The 26,035-nt window shown below is 37.7% G+C and overlaps 2 protein-coding genes across 6 annotated transcripts; one reads left to right on the forward strand and one right to left on the reverse strand.

The window, feature by feature from the left end:
* The first annotated feature begins 180 nt into the window (after nucleotides 1-180).
* On the forward strand, nucleotides 181-17,161 carry LOC109092164 (phosphatidylinositide phosphatase SAC2). 4 transcript variants are annotated; one of them, XM_042736957.1, is made up of 21 exons: nucleotides 181-607; nucleotides 3,522-3,602; nucleotides 4,742-4,878; nucleotides 5,671-5,799; nucleotides 5,982-6,167; nucleotides 7,103-7,159; nucleotides 7,783-7,981; nucleotides 8,060-8,239; nucleotides 8,517-8,584; nucleotides 10,296-10,420; nucleotides 10,529-10,606; nucleotides 10,702-10,822; nucleotides 11,033-11,161; nucleotides 11,485-11,602; nucleotides 11,696-11,894; nucleotides 12,304-12,324; nucleotides 12,710-12,781; nucleotides 12,882-12,955; nucleotides 13,043-13,171; nucleotides 13,368-13,455; nucleotides 13,972-17,161. In XM_042736957.1, exons 1-21 carry the CDS (start codon nucleotides 511-513, stop codon nucleotides 15,089-15,091), a joined length of 3,408 nt encoding a protein of 1,135 aa, XP_042592891.1. In that variant the 5' UTR covers nucleotides 181-510; the 3' UTR covers nucleotides 15,092-17,161. The 4 variants fall into 4 exon arrangements, with proteins under 4 accessions (XP_042592891.1, XP_042592892.1, XP_042592893.1 ...); XM_042736958.1 differs by having other exon boundaries at nucleotides 182-607; nucleotides 6,000-6,167; XM_042736959.1 differs by lacking the exon at nucleotides 12,304-12,324 and having other exon boundaries at nucleotides 182-607.
* A 649-nt stretch (nucleotides 17,162-17,810) lies between these two features.
* On the reverse strand, nucleotides 17,811-25,846 carry LOC109092138 (mini-chromosome maintenance complex-binding protein). 2 transcript variants are annotated; one of them, XM_019105854.2, is made up of 16 exons: nucleotides 25,668-25,846; nucleotides 25,407-25,492; nucleotides 24,897-25,037; nucleotides 24,776-24,817; nucleotides 24,012-24,101; nucleotides 23,783-23,912; nucleotides 23,462-23,616; nucleotides 23,127-23,224; nucleotides 22,872-23,035; nucleotides 22,468-22,591; nucleotides 22,077-22,194; nucleotides 21,821-21,986; nucleotides 20,591-20,724; nucleotides 19,864-20,028; nucleotides 18,344-18,432; nucleotides 17,811-18,257 (listed from the first exon to the last, which is right to left on the reverse strand). In XM_019105854.2, exons 1-16 carry the CDS (start codon nucleotides 25,843-25,845, stop codon nucleotides 18,131-18,133), a joined length of 2,007 nt encoding a protein of 668 aa, XP_018961399.2. In that variant the 5' UTR covers nucleotide 25,846; the 3' UTR covers nucleotides 17,811-18,130. The 2 variants fall into 2 exon arrangements, with proteins under 2 accessions (XP_018961399.2, XP_018961398.1); XM_019105853.2 differs by having other exon boundaries at nucleotides 24,012-24,104; nucleotides 25,668-25,844.
* Between the last annotated feature and the right edge of the window lie 189 nt (nucleotides 25,847-26,035).

Here is a 26,035-nt window from a genome sequence, read left to right on the forward strand (position 1 = left end):
ATGGCATCAGTATGATATTACTGAAACAGTTCATCAGTTATATAAGTGTCTCCAAAATAGAGTAACGCAAAGTAACGATCTAATATAAAACAATACATCAAAACAGGTTCTGCAGGTTGGGCATCACATTCACAGATGAACTATGATGTTCGGTGTGACGGAGGAAGTCACGTGTGTGTATAAGTGGAGGAAATGGTTTCAGCCGCTGCTGCTCCCCTCAGTGGAAAATATTAGACCGACCGGCACGTTTCCGAACCACAGTATCGCCCTTATTAAACTGACATTAAATGCACCGACGATTCATTTCCGATGATCGGCCAGTAGCTGACATAGAGACACGATGCTTTATCAGATTATTATAAACGTTTACACAAGTACACAGCTAGCAGGTTAGCTGGCGATTATTGGGATTGCCAGTGGACGAAAAGCGAGCTGCTTCATTTCCTCGTTTCTCGGATCGGGAACAAATCCAGCGGTGTGGTGTCGGGAAGCTCGTATGTTTTGGTGAACATGGAGCTGGTTCAAGCTAAAGATCATTATATTCTCCAGAGCGGAGATAACGCGCTGTGGTGCAGCAGGAAGGATGGATCTATGGCCGTGAGACCGGGTAATGCTTGCATTGTAACTCCATCACTTTCTTATACAATGTACATGTGTTTCAATGTTTCCGTTTTCACTGTCTACATTGTTGCCATTTCTCGTGCATAGTAGTTGACTGACATGATACGCTGCTCCAAAACAGAGATAAAATCAGGGATTTATGCTCCTTTCGGGATAAGTTGTTTCTTCAAAATCATTGTGAAGTTGTTTAGACGTCCAAGAGATGAAAATGTCAGTTTCATTTTTGTCGAGTGAGGCGGCTGTCTGAAAGATGCCCAGTTTATGTGTTTTCATTGCCCTACTTTCGGAGCAGCGGCGCTTGCGTGACATGCGTGTCAGTGAAACCTCAGATGATGTTTTGGTCGGATGTCTTGCCTAAAAGCCCATTTTCTTACTACATCTTTTGGGGTTTGAAGGCTTGCATGTTTTGGTCAAGGGCGTTTAGATGTCAGCCTGATCATCTTAAATAGATAGTTCTCATAAAAATGAGAATCGTTATTCTGTCATTATTTACTCACCATGTTATTCCAAATCTGTATGACTGACTTTCCTCAGGAGATGTTTGAATGCTAGGCACTGTTAGACTCCGTTATGATTACTTCCATTTCATCTTTTTCCACATTATGAAAGTGAATAGTGAAAGCCCTTTATTCTCTAAAATTCTGCCCAACATCTCCTTTCTTGTTCAAAGGAAGAAAGTCATACAACAAGAGGGTGAGTAAACAATGACTGAATTTTCAATTTTGAGTAAAATAATACCATCAAATTTATATTTTTTATATAGTATGTTTTATAAAATATATTTTGTTTATTTTCTACAGCAAAATTTATATCTGTTTGATATTGTTATAACCTTTGGGCCCAGTTTGCCATTACACTTTCCCAAAGGTGAAGACTGCTATCTGTGAATAATAATATTATTTAATCAGTTTACAGGGCTTATAAATGACAGCCAAATGGCCTTAATTAAACAGAAATGAAGTGTCAGTAGTAAATAAATATTTAAATGTCCATTGTTGATGTATTTATAAATATGCTGGCCAGTGCTTTTGCTGTTAGATGTCACACAGAAGAATTAGGCCGATATAGTTACACAGTTAAATGGCGATGGTTAAAGTAAGGATCAGACATGTGACTGTTCGTCTGAAGAGAAAACACAGGCACATGAATAGATAGTCAAATGAGAATTTTCTGCCCAGGCTTTAGAACATTAATTTGCTAGGCACCGACACAATTTTGACATTTCTCCTGTGTATTGAATGCATTGTGTGCATTTTACCAGAAATCATTTAAATGTTTCTTGTTTATATTAATTTAGTTTTATTAAACCAAATGATTTGCATGCTCAACCATGACCGGTATTTTACACTCACACAGCAACCTTTGTTACACTTTTTTTCATCTAACCTTTAAAATATTTACCTATCCACACCACTTTTATTTCTTGTCAAGTCTAGATCTAGATGGGCAGGTAGTCCATCTCCCCGAGTGTCAGGAAAACTGCAGCCTGTGAAGATTTGGATGAGTTCTAGCTGTTTTTACCCACGTGTGTGCAGCCAGGCTGATCGGGTTTAGGTTGCAGTGCTGTTCCATTATTTAACTGGATAAGGGTTTCCACTGTATGCATGATGCATAGAGTCTCGGTTCTTTTGAATGAATTCCTAACAAAATGCAACATGCCACAGTTGCCAGCGTGGCTGGGTGAGGTTATACCATTACATTAGTACTTACTACTATGTTTATTATTCAGTCCGTGTTGGTTTAGTGTGTCAGATTAAAGAAAAGATCAAACAAAATGAAAATTTTGTAGCATCACTTGCTCGCCAGTGGATCCTCCGCAGGGAAAAGGTCGTTATCAGAATGAGAGTCTGGACAGCTGATATAACATCGCAATAATCCGCAAGTAATCCACACGACTCCAGTCCATCAATTAATGGCTTGTGAAGTGAATAGCTGTGTGTTTGTAAGACACAAATCTGTCTATAATCCAAAATCACACTTCCTAATGTCAAATTAAAGGGTATCCACTTCAAACTTCTATTAGAGACACATGTAAGATCACATTGATGCATTTACAAATTGTAATTACAGAAATTCTTAATATTTGGTGTTAGCTCACTTTAAGTAATTTCCTTGTACCAAGACATAATTCAACTCCATGGATGTACCAGCTTTTTATGGCCTAGTTAGTAGATCTTCCCTCAGACTGGAATGATCCCCAGTACCAAGCTCATGGACATTATGGAGGGTTTTTGGCAAATTCTTAATGATGCAGCTCGTCCAGCTCCCACCCATCCATCATCAGGCTGTGAATATCTGACGGTTGAGTGCAGGACAGCAGTAAAAATACAGAGAGCATCTACTTCCAAGCTGAATTTCTGTCATATGATCATAGGAGCCATAAAGCTAGCATACTCTCAGATTCTCCACAAAAAATGGCATCTTTGCACATGACATTTCAGATCGTGCACATCACTCCTCACAATGCAGATGATGCCAATCAATCAGCTTTTAAGAGGAGCTATTCAGCAAGTTGGTGACTCAAGTCAGCAGTCAGCATTGTCAGGAACCTGGTTCAGATATGCTTTGGAAAGTTTTTTGCGATTAATTGTGAGCAGCCACATAATCTTGAAAAGTCAAATGAGGCTCTGATAGTTCTTCTGTCCCAGATGCAGTACTGAAAAAACAAATACAAATTTGTGTTAAAATAATAAATATGTAATAAAGTTAATGTATATGTGTAATTATCATAAATAAAGATATATATATATATATATATATATATATATATATATATATATATATATATATATATATATATATATATATATATATATATATATATATATATATATATATATTAGGAACTGAAAAAAATATTTTTAACACTTATACTTTCATTTTTTTTATTCTCCTTTCAGCAACCGACCTGCTGCTAGCATGGAATCCTGTCTGTCTGGGCCTTGTAGAAGGTATTATTGGAAAAATACAGCTTCATGCCGGTAAGTCTAATCATCAGACCTAGTATATTTACTGTATAAAAGATGAGAATGCCATATTACACTGTAATGTTTGCAATAAATTAGGTGACTCTTGGACTAAAACAGACGTCTAATGTTGTTACTGCAAAAAAAATACCATTCATATTTAATTGATTTAATAAAAGATACAATTGCTTCCATTTTGTTTTTACTGTAATTCACTTTGTAGCAGGAAGAAACTGGGTACCAGAGACTCGTAATGATTAACATAATAAAATGCAGCACCAGCATCAGAAATATCAGCTTAATTTGGGTTCTTATTGTTTTATTATTACTAAATGTCTTTCATTGCTTTGTTGCCCAGCTGTTGTGATGTAGCTTTAGCAGGTTAAATACAGCGGTGTTGAATGATTGCCATATTTACATACCATGGTATTCCTCATTCAAAAAATATTGTGGATTCATAAATGATCCTCTAAGACATCCATTTCCATACAGACCAGTTAACTAAACAAATGCTCTTCACTGCATTAAAAAGGAAGGTCTTGAGGGATTTTTTTTACCCACACACAGTAAGTGAAATGATGGCATGCATCATACTTTCATTTCACCATTCAATGGCTGATATGAGAAGTCAGCCTCTGTCCATTGTTAACAGGTTCACATTATATGAATAATGTTATTGTAATGTCGGTCACTCTTCCTTTTTCAGAGAAACCCTCGCTGATGTCTATATGCATGGTGCATTTTGTACTGTTATTGATGGATAAAATAATTGGTTGACCTTTCATGCTTGGTTGCAGTTTTTCCAGAGCAAACTGCACAGATAAATGAGCCACATGAGTTTGCTACATATTGTACGTGCTTTGTTGTAACCTAATCCATTGGGCAAACCTGATATTTCCTTGCACCGTTCCTACAAAGAGCCAAGGCTGTTCTCATTGAATTTTCCACCCAAACATCTTAAGAGTTGCTTCCTGCACGGTTTGCTTTTATCTATTGATTACATTAATGTGTCAGTGAAAGTATGACTACATCACGCCTCAGTGCAAATGTCTTTGTTATGAGAATGTTTGCTATAGGAATGAATCATGCCGGATAGAGCAGGAAAATGAGGTGTGGAGCTCTGTACTCATGACACACTCCCCTCTTTTGGGCAGATCTTCCTCTGGGCCTGATTCTGATTCGCCAGAAAGCACTGGTGGGCCAGTTGCCAGGAGACCATAAAGTCTACAAGATCACTAAGATTGTAGTCATTCCACTCTCAGAGGATGAACCACAGGATCTGGAATTAGAGGTGATTAATGCTGACTGTTTTGTTCAAATATTCTCCATGCTGGATTTAATTAAACTTGGTATAGAAGACAAAAGTTATAATGAACCATTACATATCATCATATAGATGTGTTCCTCTAACATTTCAACAGTTATTTCTTGTCATTATCCTAGTTGGTAGACATTAATTAAGTGGATCCTGATAGAATTTACAGAACTTCTTCCCAAATTCCCAACTTGTTAGTGCGCCCAGTTGACACTTAGGCCAAGACTTTAGGTATTTCAGCCCTTTGTGTAGTAAATGAATGATGTACAATTAGTGCAAGAGTAGTGGTGTGTGTTTCTAAGGGGTTCCAGGGGAAGCATGATGTTTCTAAGAAGTCAGTCTCTCAGCAGAGCCTCTGGGATTGAGAGGAGATGTTTAACCATGTAAGTGAAACAGTCAGAGGTCACTGTAATTCATTCTCCTGGCGTGCTCTCTCTACGTCAGTAGTCTATCACAGAATAAATGCCCTCTACTTCTTTGGGATAGCAGCCTGTCTGTGTAGTTTGATTTTAGCTGTTCTTTCTGTTTTGTGGGCACATGTATTTGCTCTGGCCTCAGCATCAGGCTAGTCTTAGTGCACATCTTGGCAGCCTTTCTGTTTTAATTACAGGAATTAATGTAGCAGCTTTTTTCAGATGGACTTTGAGCAGGCAAACAGAGATGGTTGTAGATTTGTCACCTAGGTACAAATTGAACTATTTAGCTTTGTTAGTGATAGTTCGCATTAACAAAATGGTCAACTATTCTTTTGCTCTCATTCATTTTCAGCTCTGTAAAAAGCATCATTTTGGAATCAACAAACCAGAGAAAATCACCCAGTCACCGGATGAGTCCAAGTTCCTGTTGAAGACCCTGAGTCAGATCAAATCTAATGTTGCTGTTCCCATTAAGAAAAAGGTTGATGGTTGTTTTGAAATCATTGATATCTTTACCAATCATTTTGAGACTAACTACTCGTTTTACTTAATCTGTAGTATGGTTGACGTAAAAACAGAACCTCCTGATTCCTCCATAAATTGACATCTTTTTAATGTAGTATTGTCTCTTTAACCTCATTTTGTTTGTTCACTCCCATCCAGTATTCCCCTGCCTTTCAGGTCAAAGAGAATAAAGAGAAGGAACGTCTGGAGAGGCGGCTGCTTGATGAGCTCTATAAGATATTCATGGACTCGGATTCATTTTACTATAGTCTGACCTATGACCTCACCAATACAGTCCAGCGACAGGGAGAGTTAGGCAAGTCAGATCAGCCCTTGTGGAAAAAGGTGAGAAGCTGTGTTATTATGTTACATATATTAAAAGTATTAGCCTACATGTCTACAGTGAGAATTTTTAAGATTGTGGTTTAAGGTTGCCATTTAAATTTAGTTATTAGATGTTTATTAACTTCCATTTTTCAGTGAGCAACAGAATGACAAAAGAATGAATTAAGAATACTAATCGATTTAAAATGTCTGTTATTATTTAAATTGGTGACAGTCATATAAATACTTTAGAGAGCAATACCACTGGGTTTATTTGAGTGACGATGTGGCTCACTCTTTTACACTCGTCCCATACATACAGGATGCAAAAATACATTTATAGCCAAGCTTCCGTTCTCATTTTTTAAAGAATAGATCATTATCTTTAGACACTTCCTGGATAAATAGTCAAGTGCTAATAAATTAGTATCTGTTATTTCTGAAGATGCCGCTAAATTAAAACAATGAACAAAGACAGAATGAAAGAAGTGGTAGGGAGTGAGTCACCACAGTGTTGTTATTGTTAATTAAAACTAAAACTATTAAAATAGTTTTTGTTAATAGAAATAAAGCTGAAATAAACTATACATAGAAATATTAGATTAAAAATTACACTGATATACTGAAATGACTGAAACTGTAAAAAAATAAAATAAAAAGTTATTAAATAAAATATTTAAAAACAAATTAATAAAAATGACAAAAGCATGTTACAAAACCTAACCTTAAACTGAAATGAAAACTAAAAATATAAAAATAAAAGCACATTTTAAATATAAAAAAATACTATAATAATCTGTAAATTATACTAAAATAACACTGGTTCACCTGTATTAAAAATGCTATTTTCCAATCCCATTTCCTGTTTCTCTGTACAGTATGTTTTAATAAAAATTTACACATACCACCTGACAAACATACAGAATACTAATCCACATAATATTTATTCCTTTTAGGTGGATGATAGATTCTTCTGGAACAAGCACATGATCAAAGACCTCATTGACTTGCAGGTGCGAAACTGTTTTTCTCAAATTTTCCTGTATTTTTATTTGTAAATATTTGAATATGCAAACCTATGAAATCTTGTTTTTGCCAATGTAAAAATGTAATTGTGTCTTTTTATATCACAATTCTGAGTATTTCCTTGTGAATGGGAGTGAATACTTCACAATTCTGGCTTTTTTTTTCTCAAAATAGCAAATATAAAATCATAATTGCAGGTCATGAGTTTGCATCTCGCAACTGTTTTTTTTTTTTTTCCTGCCGTGGAATGAAAAACAAAAAAAGCAATTGCGACTATTTCATAATTCTTACTTGTTTGAGTTACACTTTTTAAGGTGTACTTGTTACAGTGTAATTACATATTTAAGTACTGAGTAATATTAATTAACTACATGTACTTATTATATGATTAGGGTTTGGCTTAGGGTTACTTGCATGTAATTCTGCATAATTTATTGTTATTTTAATAGTAAGTACATGTAACGTGTAACAAGGACACCTTAAAATAAAGTGTTACCCTTTTTCCTCATTTTTTTTAATTTTTTATTATTATTTTTTTTACATTCTCTGGCCTAAACACCCTTCCATACCAGCCCTGAATGGTGATAATACAAGATGTCCTGTTTTGCAGGTGCCTCAAGTGGACTTTTGGGTGATTCCTATCATCCAAGGCTTCGTGCAGGTGGAGGAGCTGGTGGTGAACTATAACGAGAGCTCTGATGAAGAGAGGAGCAGCCCAGAGACACCTCTGCAGGAGCCCACCTGTGTGGATGATATTCACCCACGCTTCACTGTGGCCCTCATCTCCAGACGAAGCCGTCACCGTGCAGGTACACTAATTAATATGATCAAGTAATTATATTTACTCACCGTGCCATCAGTGTAATAATATCATGATTTCCACTGAGGAATGCGCTACAAGCGGAGGGGGGTGGATACTGACGGACACGTGGCCAACTATGTGGAGACGGAGCAGCTAATCCACGTGCACAGTCACACGCTGTCCTTTGTACAAACGCGAGGCTCTGTCCCTGTGTTTTGGAGCCAAGCTGGGTATCGCTACAACCCCAGACCTCGGATAGAGAAAGGTGGGGTGTATCTGTGTAATCAGTTCTCTCCTCAAATCATAAATGAGATCTAAGTCACAGCACAGTGTAGCACTTCTGTTTATAGACTAGCTATCACTGCAATGCATCAGTGTAGTCATTGTTTGGCAATGTTTTGTCCTGTGAATCACGTCAGGTGTGGAATTGGTATGCTTTCATGGTTTCTTGAATGTTGTGGTGATAATTCAGAGCTTTACTGTGATCCTCCTGCAGTGCTGTTTCCTACATGATGTTATCTCACAGATGTGCTTTGTTGCAGGCGAGAAGGAAACGATGCCTTATTTTGCTTCTCACTTTGAGCAGCAAGTTCAGATTTACAAAAAACTGGTAAGATGTGTTTCATATATAACAATTTCAGCGAGTGAAATCCTAATATCTTTTAAAGTAGTTTAAAAAGTAGAGCTGTCAATCAGTTAAAATGTTTAAACACGATTAATCTTACAATTTTCTTTATAGTTAATGCATTCCGTTCCTTTAGACTACACATATGTGTAATTACTGGCTTGTTTGGATGACATTCATAGTGAAATTATAATGTATAATATATGACGACACTAAATTGAGGTCTTTATGCTCACCAAGACTGTATTTATTTGATCAGAAATACAGTTATAACTGTAATATTGTAAAACATTATTACAACTTTTGTATTTTAATATAGCTCAGAATGTAATTTATTCCTGTTATAGCAAAGCTGAGATCTCAGCAGCTATAACTCCAGTCTTCCCCCAAATATAGGCCAGTTTTAACAGCAGAAGCAAATGCTATTATTTTGGCTTTGCACTACATAAAGACTATGGAACAGAGAAATTTACTTTTAATTACAGATTCAAAGTCTTGTCTTCAAGCAAAGTTATCCCTTAAAAATGATCACCTTACACTTATTATGATTTTTTTTTTACAAACTGCTGGAACTAGAGGATCATAATTTTAATATCCGGTTTTGTTGGGTGCCTGGGCACTGTGGAATCGAAGGAAATAAGGAAGCAGACTCTGCTGCAAAAGAAGCATTATCAGTAGACCTCCAAATTTGTACAGAACCTCCTATGGATTTAAAACCAATAATTTGTTCCTAATAACAAATGGCATGGTGGGATCTTTATACAATGAATAAATTCCATGGATTTCTGTCATTGCTCGGCTCGACTAATGTCCGTCCTGTACACTGAGCACTCTCTCGTCCCTTTCATGAGTAGACATGCCCTTACTGCTGATTGGCTACAAGTTTGTTTTGGTACTTGGCCTGACTCAGTTTTTAAAGCGTTTTTGAAAAAATACATACCCCACCTTTACTCTTACAATTCTTTTGGGAAACACAGCCCAGGTTGTTTATAACCTGAAGAAGATCCTCCAACATGTTCTCTTTGCCAAAACCCTTTAACCCTGAGCATATTTTATTATATTGTGCTGGTTTTAACCCTGTGAGAAAGCGTTTTTTATTCAGTTAACTATTTTGAAGAGCTTTTTAACAGAGATAAGCCAAATACAGTTTTAAAGTTTTTAAAATGAAAATAAATGGTAAGAACCTGATATAATTTAGCCATCAATTTTTCTTTCCATGAAAATAGCCACAGAAGCTGGGATGGCATTCAACACAAGCAAACAAACAAAACAGTCTTTCGTGTCACATGATCCTTTGGAAATCATTCTAATATGTTGATTTTGTGCTAAAGAAAAAACATGAAAGATGTTTTTGAATTGGAATCCTTTTGTTACATTAAAATATCCTTTATAATTAAATTGAATGTGTCCTTGCTGAATAAAAATAGATTTTTAAAAAAAAATGTTTGACCATAAACTTTTGAATGATGGTGTAAGCAATAATTCTGTAATAAATTGGAATGTTCCAGTCAGATACAGAACGGAATTATGTCAGAATGTCAAAATGAATGTTTATGGTCTAAGCAAATAACTTGAATTAAAAATTAATTACATTTGTCAAGCCATTAACTATAACAGCCATAACAAAAGCATTCGATATAATTTCCTCAGTATTACAGAGTTTTAGTAATTCAGCACTGTTTTTTTTTCCCATCAGGTGATTATTAATTTAGTGGACCAAAATGGACGTGAGAAGATAATTGGTGATGCTTACCTCAAACAAGTGCTTCTGTACAATAATCCCAACCTAACATACGTTTCATTCGACTTCCATGAGCACTGGTAAGAAACTCAAAGTGTGATGATCTAAAAATCAGCCCATTCTTGTGATTTTTTTTACAAAAGACGGTCAAATCTCAACAACAGATTTTCTTCTTTGTCACTTCGCAGTCGAGGGATGAAGTTTGAGAATGTGCAGACACTCACTGATGCCATCTCTGACATCATCACAGACATGAGATGGGCCTGGTGAGTCTTTCATTTGCTCTTAAGTCCTAATTCTGCTTGCGAGTTAGTTAATATCATGTCCTATGTAATATCCATCTACTTTGATTTGCAAATAGGGTGGACCAAGCAGGAGTCATCTGTCAACAGGAAGGCATCTTCCGTGTTAACTGCATGGATTGCTTGGACAGGACTAATGTGGTACAGGCAGCTATCGCACGCGTGGTCATGGAACAGCAGGTATTTAAATTCACCTTTAAGATTCAGATAAATTCACACATAAAATTGAAAGTTGTTTTTGGATAAGATCATGTGCTAAATGCATTAAGGTGTAAATAAAACTGGCTTCTAGGAATGCTGCCATATTGCACCCACGAAACAGTGTAGTGTCTTTGCCTCACTCAGCTGCTCTCAGCATTTCAAAGAGTCTTTTGGTCTGTTTGGTTCCAGCTGAAAAAACTTGGTGTAATGCCACCCGAGCAGCCACTGCCCCTCAAATGTTACAGGATCTATCAGGTGATGTGGGCCAACAATGGAGACACCATTAGCCGTCAGTATGCTGGCACAGCTGCCCTAAAGGTAAATAGACTAAATGCCTGCCATTGATTTTATGCTGTCCCCACTACATGTCTTTCAGCATGTAGTATCTAGTTTGCAGATTGACAAGTCAACCTTTTAAATACTTTATATAATTCTTTCTCTATCTCTCTATATAAACAAACATTTTTTAATAGTTTGACATATATAGCCATATTGTTTTGTTTATTTTGAGGGACTTCTGCGTCTTTTTAAGGAGTAAAAACTGAGAAAGCTTTTGGTTTCATAACCTAACCGATGCAAGACAGTGATGACCACCCAAAGAGTTTGTCAGCTTTTTCTCATGTGCGCAATCTGTTGTGTAGGGAGATTTCACACGAACAGGAGAGCGAAAGTTAGCGGGGGTGATGAAGGATGGTGTGAACTCCGCTAATCGCTACTATCTGAACCGCTTCAGAGATGCCTACCGACAGGCCGTCATTGGTCAGTATAAAATATTCTCTATGTTAGGTATAAAATGCTGAAAGCCCTGCCTGGTGCCTCATCTGCAATGCATTGTATCTCTGGTCCTCCCAGACCTCATGATGGGCCATCCAGTAACAGAAGACCTGTACTCCATCTTCAGCAAAGAGAAAGAGCAGGAGGAGAAAGAGAGGGAGAGCCAAAGAGGAGCTCAGGAGCAGGTCAGCCTCCTGCTGCAGACATACATGCAGCTGCTGCTGCCTGATGATGAGAAGTTTCACGGTGGATGGGCACTTATCGATTGTGATCCAAGGTGAGAGCCCTCCACATCATCATGCAGTGCTTTGGAGAGAAAGCAAATTGTATGATCAAGCAAATTGTATGATGCCGTTTCAGAAAATTAAGGTGCTGTTCACACAGAATGCATTTTTGTGTTAAAAAATGCAAGACACAGAACTTGAATTGCTTTTTTTAAAGCAAGGCAGCACATTTGGATGCAAAAATGCATTCCGTGTTAACAGTCCCTTAATTGTGTGTAATCTTCTTTTCTTTTTTCCCTTTATTTGGAAATATTTATTAAAATTTAAGAATAAAATTAATTACAATAATATAAAAAAAATTACGATAAAACTAAGGTAATAATGCTAGAGATGTGTTATTGAAGATCTATTATAACGCTTGATTAAAAAATTCATATTGTTAGTTTACTCTTCCTCCTACAGTTTATTGTCAGTGGCTCAGAGGTACTTGTACATATTGTTTTTTTTTATTCCTGTTTGGTTGTATAATAATTGTTTGGGTGAGGGAGCCATATTTCCTCCATTCTTTTGAGCATTTTTTGGTGGTAGGTCATGGTGATAGATGCCTGAAAACTGTTACTGATCGGGTTGGAATCATCTTAAGTCTTTGTAAATTACACAAGGTTAACTCTGTCCATATGTAATGCTTATTTGAGGTAATTTTCACAAAAGATACACTCAAATAAGCATGATATATTATGGTCAGAGAGTCCAATTATAGTAAAATTTCAAAGGCATTGTCCATTGTTTCTCTTTTTCCTGTATGCCCAGGGTTTAATGTTACTATTTATGGGCCTCTCTTTCAAGACGTTGACCTTTCCTCTTATAGTCTTATAGATGCCACTCACAAAGATGTTGATGTTCTTCTGCTGTTGTCCAACTGTGCGTATTATGTGGCCTAGTAAGTGCAATTTCTCCCAATGTTTGTGTTTTTAAAATAAGAAATCCTTTTTCTTGGCGTTGGTTTAGTAATAACACTCCACTTTGCTGTTGCTATTTAGCTATGATGAGGAGGCGGACAAAGTCAACCAGTATCAGAGACTAAGTTTAGAAGGACTTGAAAAGATCGAAATTGGTAAGAGCTTGTAGATAAACTTGTGGGTGTAATTTTTGTCCTAATAAATTAAATGTTCTGTGATATCACCAATGTTGGTCTTTTTAGGTCCTGAACCGACTCTTTTCGGAAAGCCTAAATACTGCTGCATGCGGCTGCACTATAAGAACGGGGAGATGAGTGGTTACTTCCATACGCTGAGGGCTGTCACACGAAATCCAGAGGATGATGGAAAAGGTTTGTACAGGGATACCATGATTTGTTGTGCCTCTAGTTCTGTATTGTGTAATTCAGTGATTGACATTATGGGTTAAGTTGGTAAAAGATATAACTTGGCAGTCTGGATACTGATTGAAAGTAGCTTGAAGGGTTTTGTGTTTGTGTTAAATAATTTATCCTTTCCTCTGTGCTTGTTGGATTGTTTGCATTTCAGACACACTCCAGTGCATTGCGGAAATGCTTCGTATTACAAAGCAAGCTATGGGGCTTGACGTCCTGGTTGTTGAGAAGAAACTAGAGAGGTAAAAAACTTTTGTGAGCTTCTTCTAGGAGATGCTATTTACCTGATTTACTAAGGACACAAAGGCTTTGCTTACACTGCAGGGGATTTGGGTCTTACATCTGTTTTATAAATTAGATTTTTTCATCTTAATTTTTTATTTATTTTTTTGCAGAGTGTTGTATAAAATACATATATGTGGCTGGATATGACCATTTCTGCAATTTTTTGCTAGCATTTCCACATTGGACACAAACTTGTGAAGGTTCCAGTGAAACTTTAGTATTGGGTTTAAACTTGCTTCACAGTAATTAAGGAATCAAAAAACATGAAACTCGATCTGATCAATTAGCCTGATTCATTAATTCTTAAATGAGGTGGTTTGGACCAGGCTTGTGAACCTCTGATTTAATGTGTTTTTTTTTTATCATGTCAAGGCTACAAAAAACTAAACCAATTTCAGTCAAATCTGCTGTTTTTTCTGCCTTTTTGAACAAAGCCAAATTGTGCTGAATTGTCTTTAATTGCTTTGTTTCAGGAAACACAGCAAACCGCATGAGGATATAATGGGAATACAAGGGAAAGCTGTGGACCAAGTCCTTGGGTCTGGTTTGGCTCAAGGCAAAAGTTTCCTTTTGAACAAGTTTTCAACACTAAACCAGAAAGTCAAGCAGACAAAGACTAATGTCAACATCGGAAACTTCAAGCCCTTGGGGAAACTAGGGACCTTCTCAAAGCCTGAGGTAAAAGTGAACTTCCTCAAGCCAAATTTGCATATGAAACTCTGGAAATCAGACAGCAGTTTGGAGACTCACGATGGCAATACGGGTTCAGCAGCCCTGAAAGACCTTAATGATGTACATTCAGAGGAGATTTCCTCTGATTCTGATTCATACCACTCTGACGAGCAGCCTTGCTCAGGCTCTCGGGAAAACGTGGACTATGTGCTTCCTAGCTGTGGAATTGTAGCATCTGCACCACGACTTGGCAGTCGCTCGCAGTCGATTGGCAGCGTCGAGCATGCGGTGCCCTCTGTCATCCGAGTCACAGGCTGTGATGACAAGACAGCAGATAGCTTGTCAGTTGGCCCGGATGACCAGTCTCCTGGGTCTGCCTCGGTGGCAGAAGAAGCCATTCTGATTGACTTCGGGACACCTATTGATGCTTACTGCCACCAATTTGTCCAGGATGCCAAGATCAAACCAATAGAGGTGTTCGAGGAAGTGGCTCCAGCACCCAAACCGCAAGCGCCTCAAGCCCCCTCAGCTCCAGACGCAAAGCTGGGGTCTTCTCATTCCCAACAGCAGCTTCCTCGCCCATCCCAGCTTGAGGTAGAGTCCTCCATCCATGGGGCAAATCTTCTGACTGTTCAGCCTGCAGGCTCCACCACATCATGCGGGTCACAAAAGAGCCTGGAAGGTCTCATAGGACCCTCCCCTGCAGATAGCAATGGAAGCCGGGTCGTGTCGCCCTTCGCGAAGATCAGGAGCTCCATGGTGCAGGTGGCTAGTTTAACCCAAGCTGGACTTACCCAAGGCATCAACTTTGCTGTAGCAAAAGTACAGAAAAGCCCAGAACCAGACGCCGTCAACGAAACCCAAGAGAACGAATTGCGAGCAATGTTTACACAGTGCCAGACCAGGATCATTCAGATATAGCGTGCTTAGCGGATGTATTTTAAGCATTAGATCGTGACTTCCAGTACAGTAATGGTAGCATAAGCTCACAAAAGTCAAGCCACACTGCTATTTTTCCCTCCAGTTAACCGAACCAAAGTTTACAGCCAGTGTTGAGTGTTGAGTAGTAAGTAGTATGATTAACTCGACCAAGTCGAATCCTAAACATCTCTATATTGCTGGTTTGCATGTTAAGAAGTAACAATGAGGTTGATTAGGACAGGCAAGTTTTATAGCATGTCGAGACCCAAGACCTTGATATGTCTCGTGACCCCATTTGTGCAGTGAAATTCACTGGCTGTCGTAGCTGTAACCTTTCCCGATTGGAATATCTATCAGTGGGCGGCTTAATATTTCACGTTAGACAACCAGACCGTACAGTTATATGGATATCTTTGATGTGGTGTTTATTATAAAACTATACCAAAATAGGACCAGACTAGTCGTGTAGGATCTATGGTCAAATTATATTATTCAACTGTAAAAAGTATTGTATGTAAGTACTGTAGCAGTTTCCTTGTGAACTCTTCAGTTAAGATGTTTATAGGCCAAGAATTATATTTACATGCTCTTAAGTTTATAATCATAGCCGATGGAAACAAGACGCCTCTGTTGATCCAATCATGCAACTAAATTCTGTCAAACAAAACGTTCGTTTCATAGCATTAGCAGATGACTCAAACAGCTATTTACTGTCACAAGTTTATTTTGAGAAAGGCTTGTCTTAAAATTTTACATCTATGTCTTATTTTTCAGTCTGTTGATATCTTAAAATGCTCTGCTTGTACTTTGTTGGACGTTCATTTCATATATGCAGATATGACTGGTTTTGAGTACCTGTAAAACCCTAAAATTAATTATTTGCAATTGCTGGACCTCCGTATGCATATATAATGACTTTTGACTGGTATTTGACACAGGTCTGATGCAAGATACCCACGATAATCAACGTTTTGCACTTATTAAATGGCAAGAGCAAGCCTTATCAAATTGCTAAATACAGATTTTTAACAAGTCTACCTATAAACCTGTTTTCATTCAGGTTACATTTATTTCTGTCTATAGTATATATGCCATGTCTTTAGATTCGCTTTGGCTTGAAGGTCATTTGATTCAAAACTGACAAGTGATTAGATCATCTTTTGAAGCCTTACCCCATATATTTCAAGATTTGGAAAAAAAATATAAAGGCTTACTGGGTGGTATCCAGTGGCTCCTAGTATAATTATGCATTAATTACCTGTTGTTTATGTGCAGATCCTGTGGGATTGTTCTTTGTGTATCAAGAGATGGTAAAATAGATCAATATCTTATGGGCTTAATAATATCAAAAGGTCTGGATAAGACACTGTGATCTCATGTGAACATCAATGGGAACATTATATTATCTTTTAGAGCTGGTTTATTGGTTCTTTGGACCACAGTTAGGTTTCCAAACCCATCAAGAGCTTTGTTTCTCACGTCATTTCTCACATGTACTGTAGCATAGAGTGCTGTGCAAGGCAGCGGGTTACACAACGTTCTTGACATTCCTGGAGCTGGTACGTGGTTTTGATAAGCTTCCGAGATTGGAACTGTCTTGAGTTTTAATATATGGTGGCTGTTATGCAACAGTGATAAATACATGCACAGTAGGTTTGGTGGTAAACTGACTTTTTTTTTACACTACTATTTAAGATGGCATGCACTGGACTGCACTCTGTTCTTTGCTTTGAACTTGAAATGTTCTTCTTTGGCAGAGGTTTTATGCTGAGGATCTTGACAAACATTCCTCCTGTTTTTGGAGGTGGGGTAGATTATGTTTTTGATTGTTACGTATTAATTTTTAATTTTCTGTTCATAAAGACTTGCGCTGTCCTTTGTGGTTGTTCCCTGAACATCTTGCAATTTGTCACGAAGTGCTTTTGAATCCACTTTTTATTTTCAATGTTTGTAACTGAACTGACATGTATCTTATAACATTTTGTCTAACAGTCCTGTTTGTAAATCATGTTCAGCTTCTTACCATTTGAGAGAATGTTGTCCTCCATAAATGTTTGTGAATTGTTTTCATCCATTGTACCCAACATTTTATTGCAGTGTATTTATTCAAAATCCATGTTCTCAAGCTTATTCCCCAGTATTTTCCTATGTTAATAATAATAATAATGTAAACTGCTGTATTTTAAAATGTTATGGGATGTGCCTGGGAGGATTTTTAAGTAAATATTTAAACAAAAAAATTGTCATTTTGATTCATTTACAGCTTTAATTACAAAAACATTTGGCGAGTCCTTTCTCACCGAACACTGCAGATATCATTTGAGGAATGTTTTTCCTAGCACTTCACTCACAGATCTCACTGTAACCTCTCCTTACAGTGTCAGTGTGTGGCTTCTCCTAGTGAAGAGCTCTTAATTGACCAGAGCTACACTGTATTACATTCTTTGCATTCAGATGCAGTCTGAGAGGTTTGACTCCTTCAGTCAGGTTACAATAGAGAAGAATAGGCTGGTGCTGCATTGCCCAAGACATTCCACATGAACCTGTCAGCACTGGCACTTTCAGGTCTTTGCTATTTTTAACTCTAAGATTAACGTGGTTATTTTAACGTATTAGTAAATGTTAAAATTAACTGCTTTAGAAGTACTTTTCATTGTTAGTTCATGTTAAATGAAACCTTACCTATGAAGTGCTATCCAACATTTCAAACAAGACTATATACACAAAGTTCTCAAAACTTTATTTTTCCTAATACCCTCGTGCCATAAGTGTAAGTATGTGTGTTAAGGCAGTTATACTTTGTCACATATTTGCATCTGCATATAAATGTTAATACACAATGCAAGTATCAAAACCAAAATTTAACAATTCAAACATTGAAAATAATCTTCACCAGTGCTTGTAAGTTTTCCCACATGTTTAAAATGAAGTAAAAAACTGAAATGTACAAGGTCATATGCCATATGAAAACATTACATTTTTATCCAAAATATAAACAAGTATGGTAACTGTTGAAGTATATGTAAATAGTAATATATTTTAAGGCTCGTTTCCATTCACACATTTTTGCTGCGGTGTTCGACTTATTCTCAAGGCCTCTAGCTGCTTGGCTTTCATCCAGCCATCTCTGGAGAGTGTGTTCTGCCCGTGACTTAATGAGAGCAACCTGAAACAGAATCCAAATGAATATTTAATTGGCTTAATATGGTTAACATAACTAGATTAGCTGTGAAAGCGCAATTCAGAACTCACCTCGCAACAACCAGCAGCCTATGGAGGTCTTCCGCAGACATATTCTGAGGGTCATCTTTTCGCATCTCTACAAAGTCTTCTTCTACTGCCTACAGATCAAGAATGCCAAGCATGAGGCAAGAAATCACGATAAACATCCAAACAATTATATAAATTTGTTTTGGTTTTTTGGTTCTTTGCCACAGTTGCCTTTGGTTTTGGAGTTTAAAGGAAACTTATATAGAGTTATATAGTTTCCTTTATAGGATAGCTCGCCCAAAAATGAATTCTGTTATTAATTATTCACCCTCATGTCAATCCAAACCCATAAAACGTTCATCTCTGGAACACAAATTAAGATATTTTTGATGAAAACCAAGAGTTTTCTGACCTTGCATGGACAGCAACGCAACTACCTTGTTTAAGGCCCAGAATGGTAGTAAGGACATCGTTTAAATAGTCCATGTGACATCAGTGGTTCAACCTTAATTTTATGAAGCTATGAGAATAGTTTTGTGCGAAAGAATACAAAAACAATGACTTTATTCAACAATTTCTTCTCTTCCATGTCAATCTTCGCCACACGTTCATGAAAGTACCACAATTCATGCGTTATTTTTGTGTTCTACACACACAAAGTACATAAAATTACGGATGAACCACATGGATATTTGTGGCATCGCCACAAGGATGCGCTGTTTCTATGTGTATTTAGCTTTGATTTGAAAGAAAACAGTGCATCCTTGTGGCATGGATGATACATAAGAGCATTTGCAGCATAAGGTTATTTGGAGAGACACAGAGGAGACTGTTGACAAAGAATTGTTGAATAAAGTTGTTATTTTTGTTTTCTTCGCTTACAAAAAGTGTTCCCGTCGCTTCATATAACCCAGATTGCACGTCTGATGGCAGATGGGAGTATTCTGACGATGACTTTCATACCTTTTATGGACCTTGACACTGTTATTTACTTGGCAGTCTATGGGAGAGTCACAGGCCTCCTGATTTTCTTCCAAAATATCTTAAATTGTGTTCCAAAGATGAACAGAGCTTTTATGGGTTTGGAACAACATGGGGGTAAGTGATTAATGACAAAATTTTCATTTTGGGGTGAACTATCCCTTTAATATCCAGCAATATTATCAATTTAACTGCGCTGACTAAATATGAACTAAATTGTGCTGAATATTGAAAACTTCTGTCTTCTGTAGAGCTGCTTTATAGCTGAACTGAGTTCATTTCATAAGTGAATCAACACTGAACTGACTTGAACTGAACTTACGCCATTGCTTTCTGTAGAGATGCTTATAGCTGAATTAATCTTTCATAAATTGATTAACTTTGCACTATTATTGAACTAAACGGAATCAAAACTCAACTGATTTGAGCTGAATCTTCTGTAGAGCTGCTTTTGTATTCATTTCACAAATGAAGAACTTTAAATTGTTATTATCTTGTTTATTATTGTTAGGTTATTTAGATAATATTTGTTTTGTGTAATGCGATTATGTTGTTTATTGGTGTGTTGACTAAATCCTGACCTTTGTAATCTCATCCGAAATAGTGTAGTTCAGGGCACGAGCCACACTCAGATAGATGCGATACTTGTTGAGCTGGGATGGAACCTGCGCCACCTGCACGGCGCTCAGGTACTCCTCCAGGTTAGGTGGGTTCAGGGTGGGCCGCAGGTGAACCTGACTGTCAGACTGAGAAAGCAAAGAAGAAAATCACTGCAAGGACTTGCATTTTATAATATGCCTCATTTTTAAAATGACTGATCTCTGGTATTTCAAGTTCTCATTTGTAGAAATGTCAGAAGCCATTAAGGAGTTACGAAACTACTCCTAATAAACCTTCAGTGCCTTTTAAACTTTGTAAAAAACTGTGTATCTGAGCTTCGAGCCATTAAATAAGTGGCCTGTCCTGGCCTCTCCCTTTAATGTCCTTGTGGTAGAGTTTGCCACCATGGCAACTGGAGAGCTGACGTACAGGAATAGCACAGCACATTCCACAGGCTGTTAGCATAACGGCAAAGCCACGATTAGAGCCCAGCCAGGGAGCTGACGACAACACTGTGGACTGTAATGGAAATATTAGGCTGTCTTTACAACTGCCTGAAGGAACCAACTCCCATGGGAGAGGCATTCAACCCGAGTCATTTTCACCTGTTGGAAATTAAGATGCCGGTCTCTCTAATTCAGTCAAATACATGTGGGTAATATTTTAATAATAAAACACAATAATAAGACTCAGGCCTGATGTTCTTACCGGGAGAAGCGATCGGCCCTCAGATGTGATAAGCACGTTAATATTGCAGGAGAATTCCATCTGGTGGTAGTTAAAGTCGTAATCAACCTTCTGCCAGGAGATCAGGTTCCCCAGCGCGGTGATGTTTCGCACACCTACACCCAGGACAGACAGTACACAAAGAATTGTCTCTCTATGAACAACATGCAAGATAAATACAACGACTGAACAACACAGAGCAATAGAGTCTGAAAGGAAATGCCTGATGCTGCACACAAGGATGTTTACTCTTCCTTTAGGCACAAATCTGTCTCTGCCAGAGATTAGATAAGTGTACTGATATGAACAGAGAATGGCAAGGTTACTGATGGCAACTCTCAATTGTAAAGGCAAGCTGTGTTAGGACTGCTCTATGCATGCTCAAAATTCACAATGCCGCATAAAAGTAAACTAAATTATGCCTGCTCTGACCCACCTCATCATAATATCAAAGTATCAAAATATACAGTTGTAACGCCTCTGTAAATGCATTCATGCCACCTCTAATCAGCATTAAACAGTCTGTGTAAAGACATCTAAATTCCACTTCAGAAGCAATTCTGTGCCACCTCTGCAGTGTAAATTTTGCATAACACCAATAAAGGTAAACGTACATCTCAGTATAAATAAAAGATGGGTTTGTTTGTTTGTTTTTGTAGAAATACATGTCAAAACCACAGGCAGCCACTTCCTGTCAAACACTAGACTTACTGCTCATATGGTAGAGTCCAAAAGTGAGAGCTCACCATTTCTTGAAATGAATATTGAGTACAAACTTTTTACATTGCAAATTATTTCATCAGCAATACACGTAACAATTTGAGTGAAAAGTTGAACTGAAGAATTAACATGAATTTCAGAATGTCTCTTTTGGCACTGACAACAGCACTGAATGAACTCCATATGTGTGTGTAAAGTCTAAAAACTGATGACCATGTGCTCCAGCATGACAAGAGAAGGATCCATAGATCATTTTGAGCTTTAATGGAAGCAAGAACCTCAAGAACATTGAAATGTCATTAAGACTGAGCTCAAATGGATTGATTTGAGGGGTTTAGATTAAGTCTTTTCTAACAGACTGAGCCATGGTTATGATTAAAAATAGATTATTAGGTTGCATGTATATGTAGCCAAAGTGGTGTCAGACATTTGGACTCCTACTGTACTTCTAGTCAGCACAGTACTTTTCCCTGCTTTAATCAGTGCTCTCACCTGTGGCGTCCAGTTGGCCCTGCTCCAGCTGTGTCTCATCCAGAAACAATGATGTGTTGCTGGCCAGCTGAAGTGTCCCACTCACCAGGCGGTTAGCTGTGTAATCTTTACGGGGCACCATCCTCTGGTTGTTCATGTTATGTAGGCTCATGCATAGCCGGTATGACTAGCAAGAAAGGGGAATCAACTTTCAAAGAAGCAGTAATGGCAGCTACTACTATTAAAGTAATATAACTTTAAGATCTAGATGACTTACAGATGGCACAAGCTGTTGGATGACTTTGTAGAGATGCTCAGTGTATGGAGAGCTGTGAGGACAGCCACTGAGATTCAAGGTGAATTTGCCCAAAGGAAGAACATCCCGTCTGCTGTACCTACAACAAAAACACAGTGCAAACTTTATGATGTGTAGTCTGAAGGACTATGAATAGTTATGTCTGCATATGAAACGTCACTCTCTTTGATGTGGAAAATTATCTCAAAACGTGGCAAATGGGTGGCATTTCACACAATGCCACAAAAGATATATTAATGCTTTAAGTAGTGCTATAAATTAAACAGAGACTTATGTTATGAAAAGGCCCTAATGGTATGAAGTCAAACTTCAGATACTCATCAAAGCCACTCAATGTTAAAATGAGACGTACACATTGGAGATGAGATGGAGAATGAGGTACTCTGCCGCGAGTGAATCCCCCATCAGGACATGTGTGAGGTAGGTGAGCAGCTCTGCTCGGACTGAAGCCAGTTCCCCAAGATCACTGCTCAAATCTGAAGACAGCATACACAGACATAAAACATCAACAACTGTTTGAACAGCAGGGTTGACATAATACAAAAGTCCAATACTAATAAGTTTGATTCTAAATAACTTTGATACCACAGCACAAAAACAAATCTTACTTTTTAATATTTCATTAAAAATGTATTAGTCCTTAATACTTGTACAAACACAAAAATACTGAAACTTAAAATGAAAACTGAATAAATAATAAAAATGTAAAAAAGAGATCCTTATCACAGATCCTTAAGAGTGATGTCTTATGTTCACCGTTATTCTCCGTTGCACTAGAGGGCAGTAGTGGGTTGTTGTGCGCGAGAGGCTGGGCATACAGCATATGCAGTCGTGGTACGAGGGATGCTGGCGGGCTGTGAACTCTTTGCTCCTCCACAGTCTCCATACCTTCTGTGGGGTCCAGCAGCGAAGACGCCTCTCTGAAGACATGAAACAAACAATAGATTACAGTTTAACTTTAGAGAACCCCTTATTGCAATTACAACCAACCCAAAATGACACTCAGACTACCTCTCATCTGCAATCACACTCAAGGCAGGGTCCACAGAAAGGATGCCAAATACTTCCAACATGTCATTCAGTTTGAAACTGTCCCAGTTCTCATACACCTGCCAATTACAGAGAAAGGCCGAGTTACTTGGCTGTCTGTGTAGGTGGGGAACAATTCAATGGAGCGAACATCATATTATTGCAAGAAAATTACAACGTTAACATATGCCTGCTCAAGACAACTTGATTATAGAGTTAGTCTAAAAAGTATGCATTAAAAACGACAATCTATGAAAAAAACTATTTAATTGAGAGTGTGTCAAGATGATGGTTTACGATCGAAGGAACAATTAAACCTTAACAAGACAGGCTGGGCCCTTTTCTCCAGGCAAAGGGAAGTTGAGGTCCAGACTGGATGTGCAGTGTGACGGAGACGAGTCGTGGCTGGGAGCTTCTGTCTCCTGACGCTTCGGCTCAGTGTTGCCATGAGACTCTGCAGAGCTCTGAGCTCCTGTCAAGACAAATGTAAATCATTGTTAATTATGAACATGAGATAGATGAAAGGACAAATCTAAGAATCTAAACTAATCGAATCTTGAAAAAAAGACAGATGGAAAAAATGTCTGGATACTGGAACTGCATTCTTCAGACTGATGAACTAAATTTTTCCTTCTTACCTTGACTAACATCTTTCATCTGTTGGGGCTGCATGTCCATCTCATCGTCCTCTTCATAGCTGCGCTTATGCCTGTTTGGGACATAGGAAGTGGAGGGCACCACTCGTGCCTGATTGGTACCTGCATAGCTGTTCAGCCGTTAAAGATATCTTAACTCCCATATTGGTCAATAAGAACAAGGGAAACTAACAATCATACACAATAGTTTCTGGCTCCATATAAAGGATATTTCTTTGGCCCATTGAGATTCTCCTGGGATGGGGACACAGTAAAAGGTCTGTCTCTCTGAAGTAACTGTGTTTCTTGAGTTGAAGTCCACCTGCTGATATAAAAAGTCCAGTTGCTTATGTCTGTTATGTTGCAGGTCAATCCGACATATTTCATATTGACAATTTTGAATACACATTAACCTATGATGTTCTTAACATTTTGTGACTCATTTAGTGTCATGATATGCCTGCAAAATGTTGGTACAATTTCTATGTATTTCTATTACAATTATGAAATTGGCAGGTCAGTGTTAAAGACAACTGCACAGACCCAACATAAAACTTTTTTTTGTTTTTGTATTGCTAATTTTTCAACTACCCTCTGGGGGCATTTACATTTATGCATTTGGCAGATGCTTTTATTTGAAGAAACATTTTAAGTTAGCGTTTATATTATAATGTTCATAACATTCACCGTTTACGAACAAATAAAATATGTTTTATCTTTTTAAAAATCATATGTTCTCATGTTTATTTTTTGTAATATGATAACAGTATTAATGTTAAAGATTTGCTGTTTTCCCGGTTTCTTTTGGTTGGCTTTTCATATTGTGATTTTTAATGAATTGCATTCAATCAACCCCGGTTTTAAAAACAATGTAACATGCTTTTAACACACCTATAAATTTGATCTGAAATATGATACAGCTTCTCCAGAACTAGTATATAAATACACTGGTCTGTGCTGTAGGTTTACATGTGAACAAGGCAAATATTTACTCACCCCACCCTCTGTGACATCTTTGTATTTTCCACATTTCACCTGCTGTAAGGACAAGTTTAGAAATTATTCAAACAATAATGGGGCAAATGCACGTCTATTAGGCAGGCTTAGAAGTACGTACTTTAGAGTTAGACGTGGGATCATTCGTCTCATAAACACCCAGGAAAAATTCTGGATCAAACATATCCTGGACCATGCAACGAAATTTCACGAGGCTATTAGGCTTCAGGTAGTGCAGGGGAACATCATTCAGCGATGGAACCTGGAAAAACCAGAAAAGAATGACACCAAAGTCAAACAGGTGAGCTTGAGGACTGATCTCTCACTAAAACCATTCATTTTCTGGCTAATAACTAAGGAAATCATCACGACCCCATATTTAACTGTGCACAGCTGTAAAAATAACATGCTAGATTACACCCACGTCAGTTTTCATGGCAAAAGAACCGGCTTATATTGCATAACATTGATGTCCTCTGTCAAAACAACTCCTCATATCTGCACACAGTGGACAAGCCACTAGCCTTAACATAAGCACACATTTATTTCTGCATGAATACCGCGTAAAACCATTCATATGTGTCAATATACTAAAAATATCAGAGGAGATAGGATTTTAACAGCTAGTTACCCATGTATGAGCGTCGTTTAGTTTCAGTTTCTCTTTGAAATACTCCACAACTTTCTTCTCCCAGTCTGGACTTGAGTTACTCTGGGCTGCAGGAACACAAAGCATAGTCACATGTTAGAAAAGTAGTTTATACATGGTTATTTACAGTGTAATGCTGGCCAGTACATGTAAACTGATTTACAAAGCGATTTACATGCTCCTCTGTGAACTAACGTTGCATGCATTAGTTTTAAAGAACATATTTTGACTGCTGTGTCTTACCAAACAGCCCATCAACAACACCCAGTGGGTTATTGATCCAGTCATGAACCGTAGGCATCGCTGCAGGATTCTGAAACACACGAAAAGTACAACTAATACTCCTTTTGACTTGTACTATAACAAGCACGTTCCAGAGTTCAGAGGGGCACAATACACCGTGGCGGGAAAATTGCGTCATAAAAACTACCATGTGACCAGGGCGCAGCGAGCACAGCCCTCAGTGCTCTGAGAAGACTAGACGGTAGTTCACCGATATGTACAATTGCTCTATCAAAAAACTCTTCTACAAACAATATATATACATTTATATATAAATGTATTATTACGAAATTATAATATGTTTATAATAACATATTAATAGGGAGTTA

The sequence above is a fragment of the Cyprinus carpio genome, chromosome B13 (genome assembly GCF_018340385.1).
Source record: "Cyprinus carpio isolate SPL01 chromosome B13, ASM1834038v1, whole genome shotgun sequence".
NCBI classification, from domain to species: Eukaryota; Metazoa; Chordata; class Actinopteri; order Cypriniformes; family Cyprinidae; genus Cyprinus; species Cyprinus carpio.